The sequence below is a fragment of the Sarcophilus harrisii genome, chromosome 5, assembly GCF_902635505.1.
Source record: "Sarcophilus harrisii chromosome 5, mSarHar1.11, whole genome shotgun sequence".
Classification (NCBI taxonomy): domain Eukaryota; kingdom Metazoa; phylum Chordata; class Mammalia; order Dasyuromorphia; family Dasyuridae; genus Sarcophilus; species Sarcophilus harrisii.
The window spans coordinates 29821015-29837955 of NC_045430.1; the positions used below are offsets into that span (position 1 = coordinate 29821015).

A 16941-nucleotide genomic window follows, 5' to 3' on the forward strand; every position below is an offset into this window, starting at 1 on the left:
CAAAATTTGATATCTACTGATCCATCCCATTCATTGCCTTTCACCTAGTGCGCGGGTCCTCAAACTTTTTAAATAGGGGCCAGTTCACTGTCCCTCAGACTGTTGGAGGGTCCGACTATAGTAAAAACAAAAACTTTGTTTTGTGGGCCTTTAAATAAAGAAACTTCATAGCCCTGGATGAGGGGGATAAACGTCCTCAGCTGCTGCATCTGGCCCACCGGGCCATAGTTTGAGGACCTCTGGGTACCTAACATTTGAATAAAACCCCATTCTGACTTTTGGTATTAAAATTACTTGAGGCTCAAAAAATAAATAATAACTTGTCCAGGGTCTTACTGCTTTTAGGGATCAAAAATGGACTTGAAACATGTCTTACTAACTCCAGGTTTTATATACTAGTTAGTGTGTCATACTTCCTGCCATTCAGCATTCCTATCCTCTCTTAAGCAAAGTTGTGTGTGTATATGTGTGTGTGTGTGTGTGTTTTTTTTGGGGGGGGGCAGGAAGGGGACATTTATTTCATTGAAAATCCAGGGGAAGAATTAGTAAATGTTGAGGTGGGGGGGATTATTTGGGTTTTTTAGTGAGACAATTGGGATTAGTGACTTGCCCCAGGATCATACAGCTAGTAAATGTTACTCTGAGGTCAAATTTGAACTCAGGTCTTCCCTAGCTTCAAGCCAGGTACTCCATCCACTGTGCCAGCTAGCTGCTCTAAGAAATTAAAATAGGAATAGGTGATGAGTTCAAATCTGATCTCAGACACTTAATACTTCCTAGCTGTGTGACCCTGGGCAAGTCACTTAACTCTAGTTATCTCAGCAACAAACAACAAACAAACAAACAAAAAAAGAATAGGTGAACAGACAGCATTATATAGTCGGAAGAAGGGAATAAAGAAAAGTAAGGAAGTAGGAGAGAATAGGGGATGGGGGGAAGCAAATCTAGCAGAGGGAAGAGAGAGTGGGCAGTGGAGACCCAGAGTAAAACAACAAGAAGTAGGACTGAGGACCTTGATGAGATGGGAAGAGACCAGAAAAAAAGGATTCCAATAATAATAATAATAATAATAATAATAATAATAATAATAATAAACATTTATGTGCTGGGCACTTTATAGCTATTATCTCTTTTGATTCCCCATAACGACTCTGGGAGGTAAGTGCCCATTTTACAGATGAGGAAGCTTAAGGGACTTGAGTAGGGGGATACAGCTAGTAAGTATCTGGGGTCGAATTTGAACTCAGATTGCCTTGGTTCCATGCCCCACGTTCTGCCCCTCTTGCTGCCCCCGCTGTCACTAATGATGCTCGGGGGCTCGGAATGCTGCGATCCGCTGGGGGAGGAAGGGGCTGGCGCGTGGAGCGGGCGTCTCGCGCTCTCGAGGAAAGTGGGGAGCGGGCATCGCGCGCTCTGGGGGGATGGAGGGGCCCCACAAGGCCCCCAGCTGTTGAGCGGCTCTCACCCGGGACTCCCAGGTGCGAAGGGGAAGGGAGTGCGCCCTCGGGGACTTTGGGCTGAAAGCGGCCCGTTCGCACGGGCTCCCCCAGGAATCCTCCCCCCCGGCCGCTCCCCACCTTCCTGCAGCTGGGAAACCGTTGGCCCCACTCGCCCCTTTTCCAGTCCCCTAGTAGAGATCGCAGCCGCCTAGCCAGCCGCGGGGGTCCCCTGCGGCGTAGACCCAGCTGGAGGTGGAGGCTGGAGAAGGCTGTTCTGAAAATAATCTCCCACCCTGACCATGCTCTGGCACCCTCACCCCTCCGTCCGACTCCCCCCTTTCCTTCCCGGGGTGAAATCTAAGCTGGGCAATGCCCGGAGAGCTTGGGAACACCCCCTCCTGTCCCCCCTTCTCTTGACCCTAAAATTGGTTTTCTTTCCTTTTTGAGACTAACCCCCCAAAATGGCAAAGTCCATACGGACTAAGAAATCCAGCCCTATAAATGCCTTAAAAGAGCCCTATTTGTTTTATATAATATATATAATAATGCTTTATAATAGGGTATTAATAGAATGCTCTACCATTTACAGAGTGCTACACGGATATAATCTCATGTTCCCTCCGGACAAGATTCCTCCTTCATCCCCCATTTTACAGATAAGTAAGTGAAGGCTGAGAGAAGAAATGATCTTGATTTGTCCATGGCTTATCGAAAGCAGAATTGTAGCCCAAGTCTTTTCCTGACTCCTAGAGGAACATAATTTCAAAGCTCCCTTATCCTAGACATGAACATGATTTCAAAGTTCCCTTATCCTAGACAATATATTTAACATCACTTTGATCCCTATTTAATGAAACTATATAGACCATCAAAAAAAAAAAACCCTCTCTAAATCCCCAATTTATCAAAAAGTTGTTGGACTCTGAAAGGGGGAGGAGGGAATGTCATGATTCTATGTTCAAATCCCAGTTTTGCCACAAACTTGTTGGTGATATGGGACAAGTCACTGAAACCCTCCAGTTTCTGTTTACTTGTCTGTAAAATGAGTGTTTTGGACTAGATGACTCTTCCAATTCTAAATGGAAGCTCTGGAGAGCTTGGTCAACCAAATGTTTAATACCATTTAATACCAACTCTGCCTGAGAAAAAAGCCATTGCAGAGGAGAGGCAGAGGGGGAGGAAAAAGAGAGTGAGTGAATCTCAGTCTCATCAGAATTGGCTCAAAGAGAAAATAACATACACACTCAATATGGGTATAGAAATAGAGCTCACCCCGCAGGAAAATAGGAGGGGAATGGGATTTGGGAAGGTGGGAGAGTGATAAAAGAGAGGGCATTTGCGGGGAGGGAATGGTCAGTACCCAAATACTTTTGAAGGAGGGACAGGGTGAAAGGAGAGAAAATTAAGTAACAGTAATTGTAAAATTTTTGAACCAAGAAATCTCTGACACTGATATATTTCCCTTTTTAAAAATTATTATTACAGAGGCAGTGTGAACAGCATCTAATTTTTATTCCACTCACCAAAAACACTTTCTGGATTTGCCCTTCTCTTGTGAATTCTCCAGTGAATCGGCCCTACCCAGGTAGTCCCTCATAACAACCATTGTTTTTTTTTGTTTTTCCTTTCTTCACCATCTTCCCCATCCTTGATTTCAACGTGAGCAAAGCATTACTTCATGGGAACATCTGTCTCACAAATTCTATTGGCAAGGCTTAGAAAATATTGGAGAATTAGTAGGAAAACAGATTTCTGTTTTGAATCTCAATTGAGTTTAAAAGGTTTTGATTTTAGTATCTTTTCTGGGGTGGCAGGAAATGGGCAAAAATTGTACAGATACTTTAAGGGCAAGAGGGTTCTTTAAAAAAGAGAGAGGATGGGAGGAGGAAATGGTAAGGCCCAAAGAGAGAGGAAGGGAGAAAAAAAAAGATCATTAAAGGAAAAAAGATAAAATTTTGAGAAGCTTCCTGTTTAAATTTCAAATCAAGAAAGTGCAAATCCCAGAGTTTCACTGGCCTGATAAATGGGTCACCAATCTTCTCCATATATAATAGAATCATGTCCAAGATATGCCTTGTGGCAATTCATTTGGACTCAAGAGACCCTTGGTTCGAATTCTGTTCCCTGTGTGACTTGAACAAATCAACTTAATACTCCTGGACTCAGTTTCCTCCTTTCTGAAATGGAGGGGTTGGACCAAATGGCCTCCAAAATGCTTTCCTGTTCTACCCTAACACTCAAAACAGAAAAAAACTGGTTATTTGCTTGATCTTTAAAACCCTTCCTTTAAAAAATATGTTAAAATATATGTTAAATTCAATATATGTATACATATTTATATAGTTATCTTGCTGCACAAGAAAAATTGGATCTAGAAAGAAAAAAAAAACCTGAGAAGGAAAACAAAATGCAAGCAAACATCAAGAGAAAGCATGAAAATGCTATGTTGTGGTGCACACTCATTTCCCAGTGTTCTTTCACTGGATGTAGCTGATTCTGTTCATCACTAATAATTGGAACTGATTTGGTTCATCTCATTGTTGAAGAGAGCCCCGTCCATCAGAACTGATCCTAATATAGTATTGTTGCTGAAGTATATAATGATCTCGTGGTTCTGCTCATTTCACTCAGCATCAGTTCATGTCAGTCTCTTCAAGCCTCTCTGTATTCGTCCCACTGATCATTTCTTACAGAACAATAATATTCTACAACATTCATATGCCATAATTTATTCAGCTGTTCCCCCACTGATGAACAGCCACTCAGTTTCTATTTTCTTGACACTACAAAAAGAGCTGCCACAAACATTTTGTACATGTGGGTCCCTTTCCTTGCTTTAAGATCTCTTTGGGATATAAGCCCAGTAGTAACACTGCTGGATCAAAGAGTGTGCCCAGTTTGATAATTTTTTGAGCATAGTTCCAAATCACTCTCCAGAATGGCTGGATCCATTCACAACTCCACCACCAATGTATCAGTGTCCCAGTTTTCCCGCATCCCCTCCAACATTTGTCATTATTTTTTCCTGTCATCTTAGCCAATCTGACAGGTGTGTAATGGTATCTCAAAGTTGTCTTAATTTGCATTTCTCTGGTCAGTAGTAATTTGGAGCACCTTTTCATATGACTACAAATAGTTTCCATTTCTTCATCTGAGAATTGTCTGTTCATATCCTTTGGCCATTTATCAATTGTAGAATGGCTTGAATTCTTATAAATTTGAGTTAATTCTCTATATATTTTTAGAAATGAAGCCTTTATCAGAACTTTTGAATTTAAAAATGTTTTCCCAGTTTATTGCTTGAAAGAAAGAAAGAGAGAAAGAAAGAGGAAGGGAGGGAGGAAGGAAGGAAGAACGGAAAGAGAGGTGGAGGGAGGAAAGAGGAAAAAAGAATAAAGTAAAAAGTACACAGCAGAGAACGAAAGAAAAGCTACAAAAAAGCAAAGAAGAGATGGATAGTTCTGAATACAATGTCTTCTATTATTACATATGCTTTCTTGAAATGGAAATTTATTGTTACATATTTTGAATTCTCCCTTATATTCTGCTAAGCACATGACAATGTTTTTTGTCTTTTTTCTGTCTTTTATATTTTGTTTTATCTTTTCTTGCATTTAAGTTTTACATAAGTCAATATTTTTTTTTTAAAAAAAGAATGTATCCCATCTATTCAAGTAAAAACAGGATGGTGCATCCCCTTACCCTTCTGCCTATGATGCTTCCTCTCTTTTGGCTCTTCAAAGCCATCATGGGATAATGCTTGCAATGAAGTTTCCTCAGAGATGGGATCCAGTCCTATTATTTCACCCATATAGGAAACTGCCAGATAAACTAACTCTAACTAATTCATGCAAGTTGGTGCCCTCTCAACAATTTACAGTCTCAGAGAGTAACTAGAACCCAGGATAATTAAATAAATTGTTCAAGGTCACCCAGCCAAAAGGTGTCAGAGTAACTCTTGAATTTGGGTCTTCTTGCTCTGGGACTGGCTCTTTATTATCCCAGACTATCTTGGGTTTTGCTGTGTTTCAATGATAAATATTAGTATCTCCTATTCTGTATCCTATATCCTAATACCCCTATGTGCCTCAGTTTCCTCCATAAAATAGAGATTATAATGGCACATACTTGAAGTATTGTGAGGATCCAATGAGATAATAATTGTAAAGTGCTTAATACAATTCTCGGCACATAGTAGGTGCTGTATGAATGTTTACTATTCTTACTATTCTTGTTAATTGTTATTATTATTCTCTTGACAGGGTGAGAAAAAGTCATCATGTCAACACACGCATTACCCGTAAGATCTACCACTTCTACCAGAGATAGAGAAGACAAACCAAGAGGTATTTTACTCGTCCCCCACTCATCCCCTGGCAAGGTTTGCTGAAGGGGCTGCCTACTTGGTGCCAGGGAGATAAAACCAGAATGAAGGAGTTAGTGGATTAATTGGCTAATGAATAAGTACCCATGCCCTGCCAACAATGTATTATGTGATCAGTTTATAAAGGTAAGATTGAAACAGAGGCTGGTCTCAAATAGCTGGCATTCTGTTGAGTTAACATTATGTTCCAGCACTAACTGAAGACCCGTCATCATTGTTGTTTTTTGGTTTTGTTTCATTTTGTTTTCTACTGAAGCAATTGAGGTTAAGTGACTTGCCCAGGGTCACACAGCCAGGAAGTGTTTGAGGTCAAATTTGAATTCAGGTTTTCCTAACTTCAGGGCTGGGGCTCTACCCACTGCACCACTTAGCCACCCCTGTTGTTGTTTTTTTTTTAATCAATATATATATTTAGAATTTAGGGAGTTAGGTAGAAGATTTCTCACTTCCATTAATAACAAGCCAACTAACCTGAGCATCAGGTCAGCTCTTTTCTTTTTCATTCTTTTCTTTTTTCAAACTCAGGTAATTCAGCAATTCATGATAATGAGGAAATGGAGAGTCAGCTTGCTGTAGGGTTTGCCTTGGAAAGAATTAAGCATTCATTAGGCACCTACTATGTGCCAGGTACTGTACTAAGAGCTTTACAAATATTATCTCATTTGATCTTCATAGTAGCCTTGAGAGATAGATTGCTTTTATTATTCCCATTTTACAAAGGAGGAAAATGAGGAAGAGAGAGATGAAATGATTTGTCCAGGATCACTAACTAATGGGTGTCTGAGGCTGGATTTGGACTCCAAACCTATTGAGGCACCTAGCTGTCTCTGCCCAAAGAAGAATCTTATCTTTGATGCACTCTGCCTATAGACTCTAGGCAAGATGCCAAAGCTCTTGACGTTCCAGACAATTATTTTAAGACTTTAAATTGCAGAAAAAGTGTTAACCTGTGTTGTAGATGGAGTTTCCCACCTTTCTCAGTGAAATCAGAGGTTCAGTCATCATCTCTTACTCTTGTAATCGAGGGGTCAAGAATTCTTTTTCTGCCTTCCTCAATGAAGCGGTAAACAGAAATCTGAGACTTTATTGTACTCCCTCTAAACCAGGAAGGGAGCAGAATAATCCCTAGTTGAGATACTTATATTCCAGGAAATGCCTCTTCTAGTCTGGTAGAAGAGACCATCAGGTGTGTAGTTATAGGAGTGCTCAGGAAAGAGGGATGGCATTGGAGTGGGGCACTCTAATGGGCAGGAGGGGTAAAGGTGCAGTAGAAGAATAATATGATGCTTCAAAGTGTGGGGAACAAGGCATTTAGGGATCTAGAGCACCAGCATTGAAATCAGGAGGATCTGAGTTCAAATCTACTATGATCCTAGGCAAGCCATTTCACTTCTTTTTGCTTTAAATCCAGCCTCAGACACTTCCTAGCTGTATGATCCTAGGCAAGTCATTTTACTTCTCTCTGTCTCAGTTTCTTCATCTATAAAATGGGGATAATAATGGCATCTATCTCCCAGGGCTGCTGTGAGGATCAAATGAGGTAATATGTGTAAAGCTTTTAGAATAGTACCTGGCACATAGTAGGTGCTTAATTAATGCTTTCCCCCCTAAATATGGATGTCCTGAAAATGTTTCTCTTAGAAGTGATTCAACAACCACAACACTAACATTTCAAGGATATTTGCTCTTCTAAATGTTTAAATGGAGGGAAAAAATGATATTTAAACCTGGGCAATTTACTATTTATCCTCAGATTCCTCATATGAAAAAAGGAGTTGGACTATGATTCTCCAGTTCTAAATCTACAATCTTATTGTCTTATCATATTTGTAGCCTTTTATCTTGCCTTAAAACTGAAGATACACTTAAAACGAGTTTTTCCTCCATATTTTATTTATCAGGGAAGCAGCGACCCTTAGTGGAAATATATAAAAACTGCTCTACCAGTCTGGACCTCTGGCCTTCTGTTTTTTGTGCTAGGGCATAGAATCTGTTAGTGGATGGAGTTTTAAATTTGGGTTGGAGGAAGAGAACTTGGGAAAGGGATAGAGCATCAATATTGACAAGGACCTCAGGGAGAAGGACCCAGCTGGACCATAAAAGCAGCTGATGGTATTGTAGATACAGTCCTGGGTCTAGAGTAAGGATGAATTCAAATTCAGCCTCAGACACTTACTGTGTGACCCTCAGCAAATCATTTCACTTCTGTCTGCCTCAGTTGTCTCAACTATAAAATGGGAAGAATAACAGCCCCTATCTCCCAGGGTCGTTATAAAGATCAAATGGCACATAGTTGGCACTTAATAAATGCTTATTCCATTCTGTTCCACTAAGGAAATAGTTGGCACTTAATAAATGCTTATTTCATTCTGTTCCACTAAAGAATCAGGGACATCGGGGAAAAGACCATTCATGGAAAACAAGTAGATTTTGCATTTTGAGGAGAAATGTCCTGTTTATGGCCCTGAGATTGAATAATAACTGAAGTATGCTGAATATTTTTATAAAACTAACTCTAATTTTTTCTTCCTTTCCTCTTGACAGAAAATTCAAGGAAATCTTTCTCTGAAAAAACCAAGCCATATACTTACTATTTTGAAGATATGTTTCTTTTCAAAAAAAAAGAACTAGAAGAAAAGGAAAGGGTAAGTATTTCCAATTGTGACCATGTGGAGAATCAAATCGGTACCAAAAGATTTTATCTCATTTAAGGCTTTTGATGCATCAGTTATGATGCATTGTATTGTGAATAAAGGGATGAAAAAGAACCATTCATTAAGTGCTTATTATGGGTCTTCAGTGAGTTTACATTCTAATGGGGGGAATGTTATCCAATATTAAAGCTCCTCTATTTTGTATGTATTAGGGCAGGATTTCTTAAACTTTTTCTAATCCCAACCCCCTTTTTGCCTAAGAAATTTTTACATATCTCTGGATATATAGGGGTATAAAATAAATATACAAATCAAACATTTACTGATGATTAATCATAATTTCACAGCCCCTACATTCAGTTACATGATCCCTGTATAGGTTTGCATCCCACATTTTAAAAGGATAGGATCCAGAGAGCTCCCAAATGGCAATAATCCGGTTATTCTCCTCATTTTAACATTCTACAAAAAAAAATCTATTAGAGGATAACAGATGAGTAAAATGCAAAGTAATTTTCCCCAATCAAATGTAAGCTCCTTTGAGGGCAGAGATGGATTTTTTTTTTTTTTTTTTTACCTTTTGTAACCCTAGTGTTTAATTTGGTGCTTTGTACACAGTTGTTATCATCATTGATTCATGTCTGACTCTTCATGACCCCATTTGAGATTTCCTTGGGAAAAAATACTAGAGTGATTTTCTATTTCCACCTCATTTGACAAATGAGGAAATTGAGGTAATCAGGGTAAGTGACCTGCCTAGAGTCATACAGCTAATAAGTGTCTGAGACTGAATTTGAACTCTGGTCTTCCCAGTTTAAAAGGCAGAGCCCAGTACATCGTAGCTGTTCTGGTACACAGTTGGCACTTGATAAATGTTTTTCTATTGGTTCCATAGAAATTCTATCATATTAATTCTATTTACATTTTAAAAAACACTTGGATATAAAGGGTTTCCTTTTGGAGGGATCAGATCTATAATTTCACTGGGGTAGAATGGGACTAGACACTAAACTTTCCTTCTTTCTACTCTTAAACTCTTTAACCCTGAAGTTCATTTCTTTTCATTCTTTCATCTCACTAGCAAAACCAAATCTTCCTAATACAACTTCTTGGGCAGTGCAGGACTTTGGAGAAAAAAATAATAATAGTCCATATATCCTTCCCTCTCCTTTCTCTCCTCTTCTTTCCATCATTGTCTCTCTTTTCTCATTCTTCCTTTTTTTTCTCTCTCTCCCATCTTACATCCAGTCTTCATAAAAATTAAGGTTTTCACTTACAACTTGATTCAGCTTTTAATTGGAAGCAAAGGCTACAATGCCAATTATGGGGATATCGAAGAAAAATTAGAGAATCTTAGAGCTGGAAGAAACTTTAGAATTCATCTACTCCTAAATCTCCACTTTACAGATGAGGAAACTGAGGCTAACTGACTTGCCCATGACCACACAGCTTCTAAGTATCATATGGATCCAGAGATCCAGATCTAATTCTTTCCCTGGCACCATTCTATAGAATTTATTTCATTTACAAAGAATTCAAGATGTGTGCTTTATGGACTAAGAGCAAAGAATATATTCTAGTGAGATAGGTCCCATTGCTGTTGTACCAAACAATAATACATTATACTAGAAAATCTTTTTAATAGCATTTTATTTTTCCAAATACATAGAAAAATAGTTTTCAACATTTACCTTTGTAAAATCTTGTGTTCTAAATGTTTCTCTCTCCTCCCCCTCCCTTCTCCCCAAGACAGCAAGCAATCAGATATAAATTAAACATGAGCAATTCTTCTAAACATATTTCCATATTCATCATGTTACACCAAAAAAATCAGATCATAAGAAAAAAATCCATAAGAAAGGATTCACCCTTGCAAAACTTTGTGTTCTGATTTTCCCCCCTCTTTCCCCCCATCTTCCTCCCTAGCAGAGAATCCAATATGTGCAGTTCTTCTAAACATATTTCCATTTTATTCATGCTGCACAAGAAAAATCAGATCAAAAAGGGAAAAAACACGAGAAAGAAAAAAAAACAAAAAAAACAATAAAAAAGGCAAAAATACTATGCTTTTATTCACATTCATTTTCCAGAATTCTCTCTCTGAATATGGATGGCACTTTTCATCCCAACACTATTGGAATTTCTTTGAATCACTTCATGATTGAAAAAATCTGAGTTTATCACATTGATCATCACATAATCAATGTTCTCTTGGTTCTGCTCACTTCATTTAGGATCAGATCATGTAAGTTTTTCCAGGCTTGTCTATTCATCATTTCTTATAGAACAATAATATTCCATAGCATTCATATACCATAACTTATTCCGCCATTCTCCAAATGATGGCATCCACTCAGTTTCCCATTCCTTAACTCTACAGAAAGGGCTGTTACAAATAGTTTTGTACATGGGGATCCTTCTCCCTCTTTTGTGATCTCTTTGGATTACAGACCCAGTTACACAAGAAAATCTTATTTTATTTTCTATATATGCAGGAAAAACTGATAAACCGAAGTAGAAAAGTACATGAAAAAACAACTTTTTCATCCAGAATGAAGAATCGATCACATCTGGGAGGAATACATATTCCCGTTGAATCAGTATCTCATGATCTTGGTCTGGATTCCACTGTCATCCTCAGCTTTGTAGAAAGTAAGTACAAATTACCAACTCTTTATGTGAGCCGCCTTTAATTAAGGCAGTAATTTAGTTATGGCTAGCCAGAGGTTATTAAATGTTTAATAAGTGGAGGAGGGGGAAGGGAATTAATCAATGCATGACACACTTTTAAGTATAAGTTATATTATTAACATTTTCTCCCTCACTTTCTTAAGTGTACACCAGGGATGAACAAACAACTGCCTTTAGCTGCTGGCAATAGTTATCTGGTCTCTGGTCTAGACAACCAGCGAAACAATAAATTAAACTTTAATGATTTCTGAGGTATAAATTTTCAGTCAGTTTTTCTCATGTGTGATTAATTTGAGATTTTCTTGGTAAAGATATGGGAGTAGTTTATCATTTCCCTCTCTAGCTCATTTCACAGATGGGGAAACTGAGGCAAACAGAGTTATGTGATTTGCTCAGGGTCATACAAGTAGTAAGTGTCTGAGACTGGATTTGAACTCAGGACTGACTCCAGGCCCATGATCTATTCATTTCACCATCTAGCTGCCCCTATGAAACATGAATTAAGCCACAACTCCTCTAAACCTATTTCCTCATTTTTTCTGAGGCAGTTGGAGATGTGACTTACTCAGAGTCATACTGCCAGAAACTGAGGCAAGATTTGAATCTGAGTCTTTCTGGCTCTCTGTTCATGTATCCATGGATCCCTGTCAAATTCTACCAAAACCAAATTAAAATGTAATTGGGAAATATATGAACAAAATAAGTAAAAATACACTAAGATAGATTACATCACATTTAAAAACTAAGACAATTCAAGGCTCATGAGGGATTCTTACATATGTTTTTAGTGGCCTCCATTTCTATTTGTTTCAACCTCTGCCCTAGGAACATTTTGTCGTTCTTCAATCATTTTTCAGTCATATCTGACTCTTCATGATCCCCGTGGTTTTTATGACGAAAATACTAGAGTGGTTGCCATTTCCTTCTCCAGCTCATTTTATAGATGAGGAAACTTAGGTTGACAGGGTTAAACGGCTTCCCCAAGGTCACACAGTTAGTGCCTGAGGTCAGATTTGAACTCTAGAAAATGAGTCTTTTTGCCAAATATCTGCAATGCTACCCAGCTGTCCATGGCTTAAAACATAGAAGGGACTTAATAAATGAGAGGTTTTTTGGACCAGATTTATTGAAATACAACAGAAAGATAAGTAAGTACCTACTATCTGCAGGCAAGTCATATAGAAAAATTTGAATTGTATTTTGTCTTCCCTGTTTATCATGTACATGATCGTGGGTGCAAAGATTTGCCCTGCCTTATTTAAAGGTCCAAGAATTAGCACTGGAGTGGACCTCAGAGTGAACTTTACAGTTTCATAGATAAGGAAATAGAATTTTGGTGACATGTGAAACAATCAAAAAACTCTTTGCAGAGAAAAAAATGTTCATACAAGAGAGGCAGAGATTGAACTCAGTGAAGAAGTTGTGTGGTGTTGGGAAAGCCCACTCTGGATCAGGATTCCTAGATTAAGGTCATTGAGTTCCATCCCCTGCTCTTAAAGAAAAGGAATCTGATCTGAGAGGTAACTTAGCCACAGTTGGCAAGAGTTTGTTTCACCCATGTCTTCCTGAGTCTAGGACCAGCCTTCTCTGCCCACAACACCAGGCTCCTCCTGAAAGCTGGTTCAAAGCCCAACTTTGCCATGACTCGCTGTCTCACCTTGGACAGCTCCATTCCTCACCTTGGGTCTCAGTTTTCTATGAAAAGAGGTTGGACTCTTTGACCTCCAAGAGCTTTATAGTCAATGATCCTCTGATCATAGGGCAGGATTCTGCCAAGAAATAAGAATATTGGAAGCATCTTGATAATAAGGAAAGTTACAGATAAGAAGGGGTGAGGATGGAGGTTTCTACTTAGAAGGGCTGCTTCAATTTTTGATCTCCTACCTCAGTTGGCCAAGTGATCACCCCTCAGAAAAAGATAAAGCTGAACCCCACCCTGTAGTTCAACAGCCAAAGATAGCCAAAGCAAGAGGGGAAGCTGATCTCTAGGCACCTGGATCAGAAAAACAAGTTCCAAGGTCCAGTCTGGGAGCAAACCCATATTCAGACCAGCACCTCCCTCTGTAGTACAACATAAGAGCTTGTGTGTGAGCAGCTACATAGTATAGTGGTTAGAATGCTGGCCCTGACATCAATTCAAATGTGGCCTCAGAAATTACTAGCAGGGGGAAAGTCACTTAACCCAGATTGCCTCCAAAACAAAAAGGAGAAGAAAGTGAGAAATAAAATTAGCTGCTGGACACAATCAGTTATTCAGAGCCACATGGACTATGCTAGTTGGGGGTTATTTGATTTGCCATGCATATGAATAATAATAGTAATATATTATTTATATGAGATGAAATAATACCTATTAAGTGAATAAAGAACTGGGCTTAGAGCAAGGAAATCCTGGGTTCCAGTCCTAGCCTTACCACATACTGGCTATATGATCCTAGGCAAGCCCCTTCCCTTCTCAGTGCTTTAGGTCAGAGGAGGCAAACTTGTGGCTTCCCACAGTACTCCAGAAACCAGATTAAAAAGGCAATTGAAAAATGTTCAACAAAATAATAGAAATACAACATAATGTTGTTGTTTAGTTGTTTTTCAGTTGCATTCAACTTTTCATGACCCCCTTGGAGTTTTTTTGGCAAAGACACTGGAATAGTTTGCCATTTCCTTCCCCAGCTCATTTAACAAATGGGGAAACTGAGGGGAGTAGGGTTAAGTGATTTGCCCAGGGTCACAGAGCTAGTAATTGTCTAAAGCTTCATTCTCTTTGTCTCTTTGCCTGTCTCTATTTCTCTCTGTGTGTCTGTCTCTTTCTTTCTCTGTCTCTCTGTGTGTGATTCCTCTCTCTCTCTCTCTCTCTTCTCTGTCTCTCTCTGTTTTTCTCTATCTCAGTATCTCTCTGTCTCTGTCACTGTCTGTCTCTCTCTTTGTGTGTCTTTCTCTATGTCTCTCCCTCTCTCTCTCTTTTTTCTGTCTCTCTCCCTTTCTTTGTCTCTGTCTTTTTTCTTTATCTCTTGTTTTTGTCTCTTTATCTCTATTTCTGTGTCTCTCTATCTATCTTGTCTCTCTCTTTGTCTGTCTCCCTATATCTATGTCTCTCTCTTTGTCTGTCTCCCTGTCTCTGTGTCTCTCTCTTTTCTGTGTGTGTGTCTCTGTCTCTCTGAGTATATCTCTCCTGTGTCTGTCTCTATCTTGGTCTTTTTGTCTCTGTTTCTGTCTCTGCCTCTTTTTCTTTCTCTGTCTCTGTCTCTGTCTCTCTCTTTTATCTCTGTGTGTTTTCTTTTTCTATTCTGTCTTTCTCTTTTACTCTTTCTGTCTCTCTGTGTGTCTCTGTTTCTGTCTCTCTGTCTCTGTATCTTGTCTGTCTGTCTCTACATACACATACATAGTACTTTATAAACCTTAAAGCACTATCTAAATGATAGCCATAGATATATATATATATATATATATATATATATATATATATATATATATATACACATATATATATCTGTGTCTCTCTATCTCTCTTTTTTTCTCTCTGTGTATCTTTCTCTTTCTCTCTAACTATACACACACATAAAGCACTATTTAAATGATAGCCATAGAAATATATCACATGTATGTCATATCTATAATTAATCTCAGTTGAGCCTCATAATAGCCTCATGAAGTAGATAAAATTATATCCTCATTTAGCATATCATAAGATACCAGGATCATGGATGTTAGGTTTGAAGGATGAGACTTGGGCTGAGCCCAAGACCAGCCACCACCTCATAGACTGAGATTTCTTAAACTTTTTCCACTCAGATCCCTTTTTGTCCAAGAGTTTTATACATGACTCCAGGTATGTGTATATGTATATAAACAGATACACAAATCAAACACTTACTGATAAATAATCATAATTTTGCCATCCCATCATTCAGTTACAGATCCCCAGTGGGGGTCATGAAATTTTGCCCTGGGCCATTCTTCTTATCACACACACGTATATGTAATAATTTAATACCATAGTACCATGTTTAAAATCCGTTTATATATGTGTGTGTATGCAGCAAAATGGGCAAAATAAATACGAGGTAATTTCAAAGGAAAGGCATCAGTAGCTGAAGAGGGTGGCTTCATGTATATGCTAAGACTTGCAAAGACCAGGGAGAGAGGAGGCAGGAAGCTGTGTGTGAAGAAAAACAATAGAGCAAGTTTTTCTGGACCCTAGAGAGTCCTGTATAATCAAGCAGAAAAGGTAATTTGGAGAAACAGGGGAGAGAGACAGAGATCTAGAGACAGACAGATAGAAAACAGAGATAAAGGCAGAGAGACAGTCATATAAAGACAGGGACAGAGAGAGACAGACAGACAGAAACAGAGAGAACAGTCCAAATAGACTCCAGGGTCTTCTTGGACATCGCTGCTCTCCAAGACCATCTACTACAGTCTTAGATGAGTTGAGATTGGTGGTGTTCATTTGAATCCCTACTCTAGCATCCACTTGAAGGAGCCAGTGTTGGAGCACTCCCAACGGTTGCCCAACACTGCTTCCTCTTTTGATGGCTTTCATTGTTAGTTCCCTAGTCCAAAGAGCTGGGTTTTAATTCCAGATTCTAACACTTATGATACTTACCATTTTTTGTGATCTCGGGTCATCTAAAAAATGAAAAAGTTGAACTAGACAGCTCTAAATCTGTGCTTAATATGATTAATAATTTTTTTTTAACAAAGCAGACTCACCTTAAAGTTAGTCTTATTGGTTTGTAACTTTGTTAGCATTCTCCTCATTACTATCAAGTTTTTAAGAGACCAAGGGGATGGAGGAAGCTCTGTGAGTTTATTTAAAGAAGGTGATAAATTTAGTGAGCATTTGGTTATGTGCAGATATGGCATCCTAGGTGTACTGAATATATATTAATTACAGTCATGTTACCATTTAATCTAAAATTAGTGCTGATTAACTTAGACTGATACTGATCTCAAGCTAAATATATTTCAATTCTTTTAAAAGGAAGTGCAGATGCAAAAAAGCCCATACAAGAATTTATTCGTGATCAAAGAGAAAGGTTTATGCTGGAGGTAATGAAATGTATTTTTCCTATAAGCTTAGAGTAGAGCTATTTAACAGCATTGCTAATGGATGTTTTCTCTTTTTTTATGTAGTATTTTATTTCCCCCCAGTTACATGTAAAAACAATTTTTTCACATTTGTTTTTAAAACTTTGAGTTCCACTAAGAAAACATTGTACATAGTAACAAGATTAAGTGATGACCAACTGTGATGGACTTGACTCTTTTCAACAATGAGATGATTCAAGGCAATTCCAATAGATTTGTGATAGAAAGTGCCATCTGCATCCAGAGAGAAAAATATGTAGACTGAATATGGATGAAAAAATAGTATTTTGGGGGGCAGATAGCTAGTACAGTGGATAGAGCACCAGCCCTGAAGTCAGGAGGACCTGAGTTCAAATCTCATCTCAGACACTTAATACTTCCTAGCTGTGTGACTCTGGGCAAGTCACTTAACCCCAATTGCCTCAGCAAAAAAAAAAATAGTATTTTTCCTTTTGTTATTGTTGTTTGTTTATTTTTTTCTTTCTCATTTTTCCCTTTTGATCTGATTTTTCTTGTGCAGCATGATGAGTATGAAAATATGTTTAGAAGAACTGCACATGTTTAACCTATATCCGATTGCTTGCTGTCTTGAGGAGGGGAGGAGAGGAGGAGAGAGAGAGAAAAATTTGAAACACAAGGTTTCATAAAGGGAAATTAATTTGGAAAATATATATGTATATATTCAGAA

The 16941-nt window shown here is 38.4% G+C and overlaps 1 protein-coding gene across 1 annotated transcript in view; it reads left to right on the forward strand.

Annotated features, from left to right (window-relative positions):
* Positions 1 to 1366: 1366 nt before the first annotated feature.
* Positions 1367 to 16941, forward strand: part of CCDC38 (coiled-coil domain containing 38) — a 51114-nt gene continuing 35539 nt past the window's right edge. Inside the window, exons 1-7 of the mRNA XM_012550567.3 lie at positions 1367 to 1478; positions 2029 to 2099; positions 2925 to 3024; positions 5702 to 5785; positions 8368 to 8468; positions 10973 to 11129; positions 16147 to 16214. Of these exons, the coding sequence (XP_012406021.1) occupies positions 5719 to 5785; positions 8368 to 8468; positions 10973 to 11129; positions 16147 to 16214 (393 nt within the window). The 5' untranslated portion in view covers positions 1367 to 1478; positions 2029 to 2099; positions 2925 to 3024; positions 5702 to 5718. The remainder of the gene's footprint in view (positions 1479 to 2028; positions 2100 to 2924; positions 3025 to 5701; positions 5786 to 8367; positions 8469 to 10972; positions 11130 to 16146; positions 16215 to 16941) is intronic.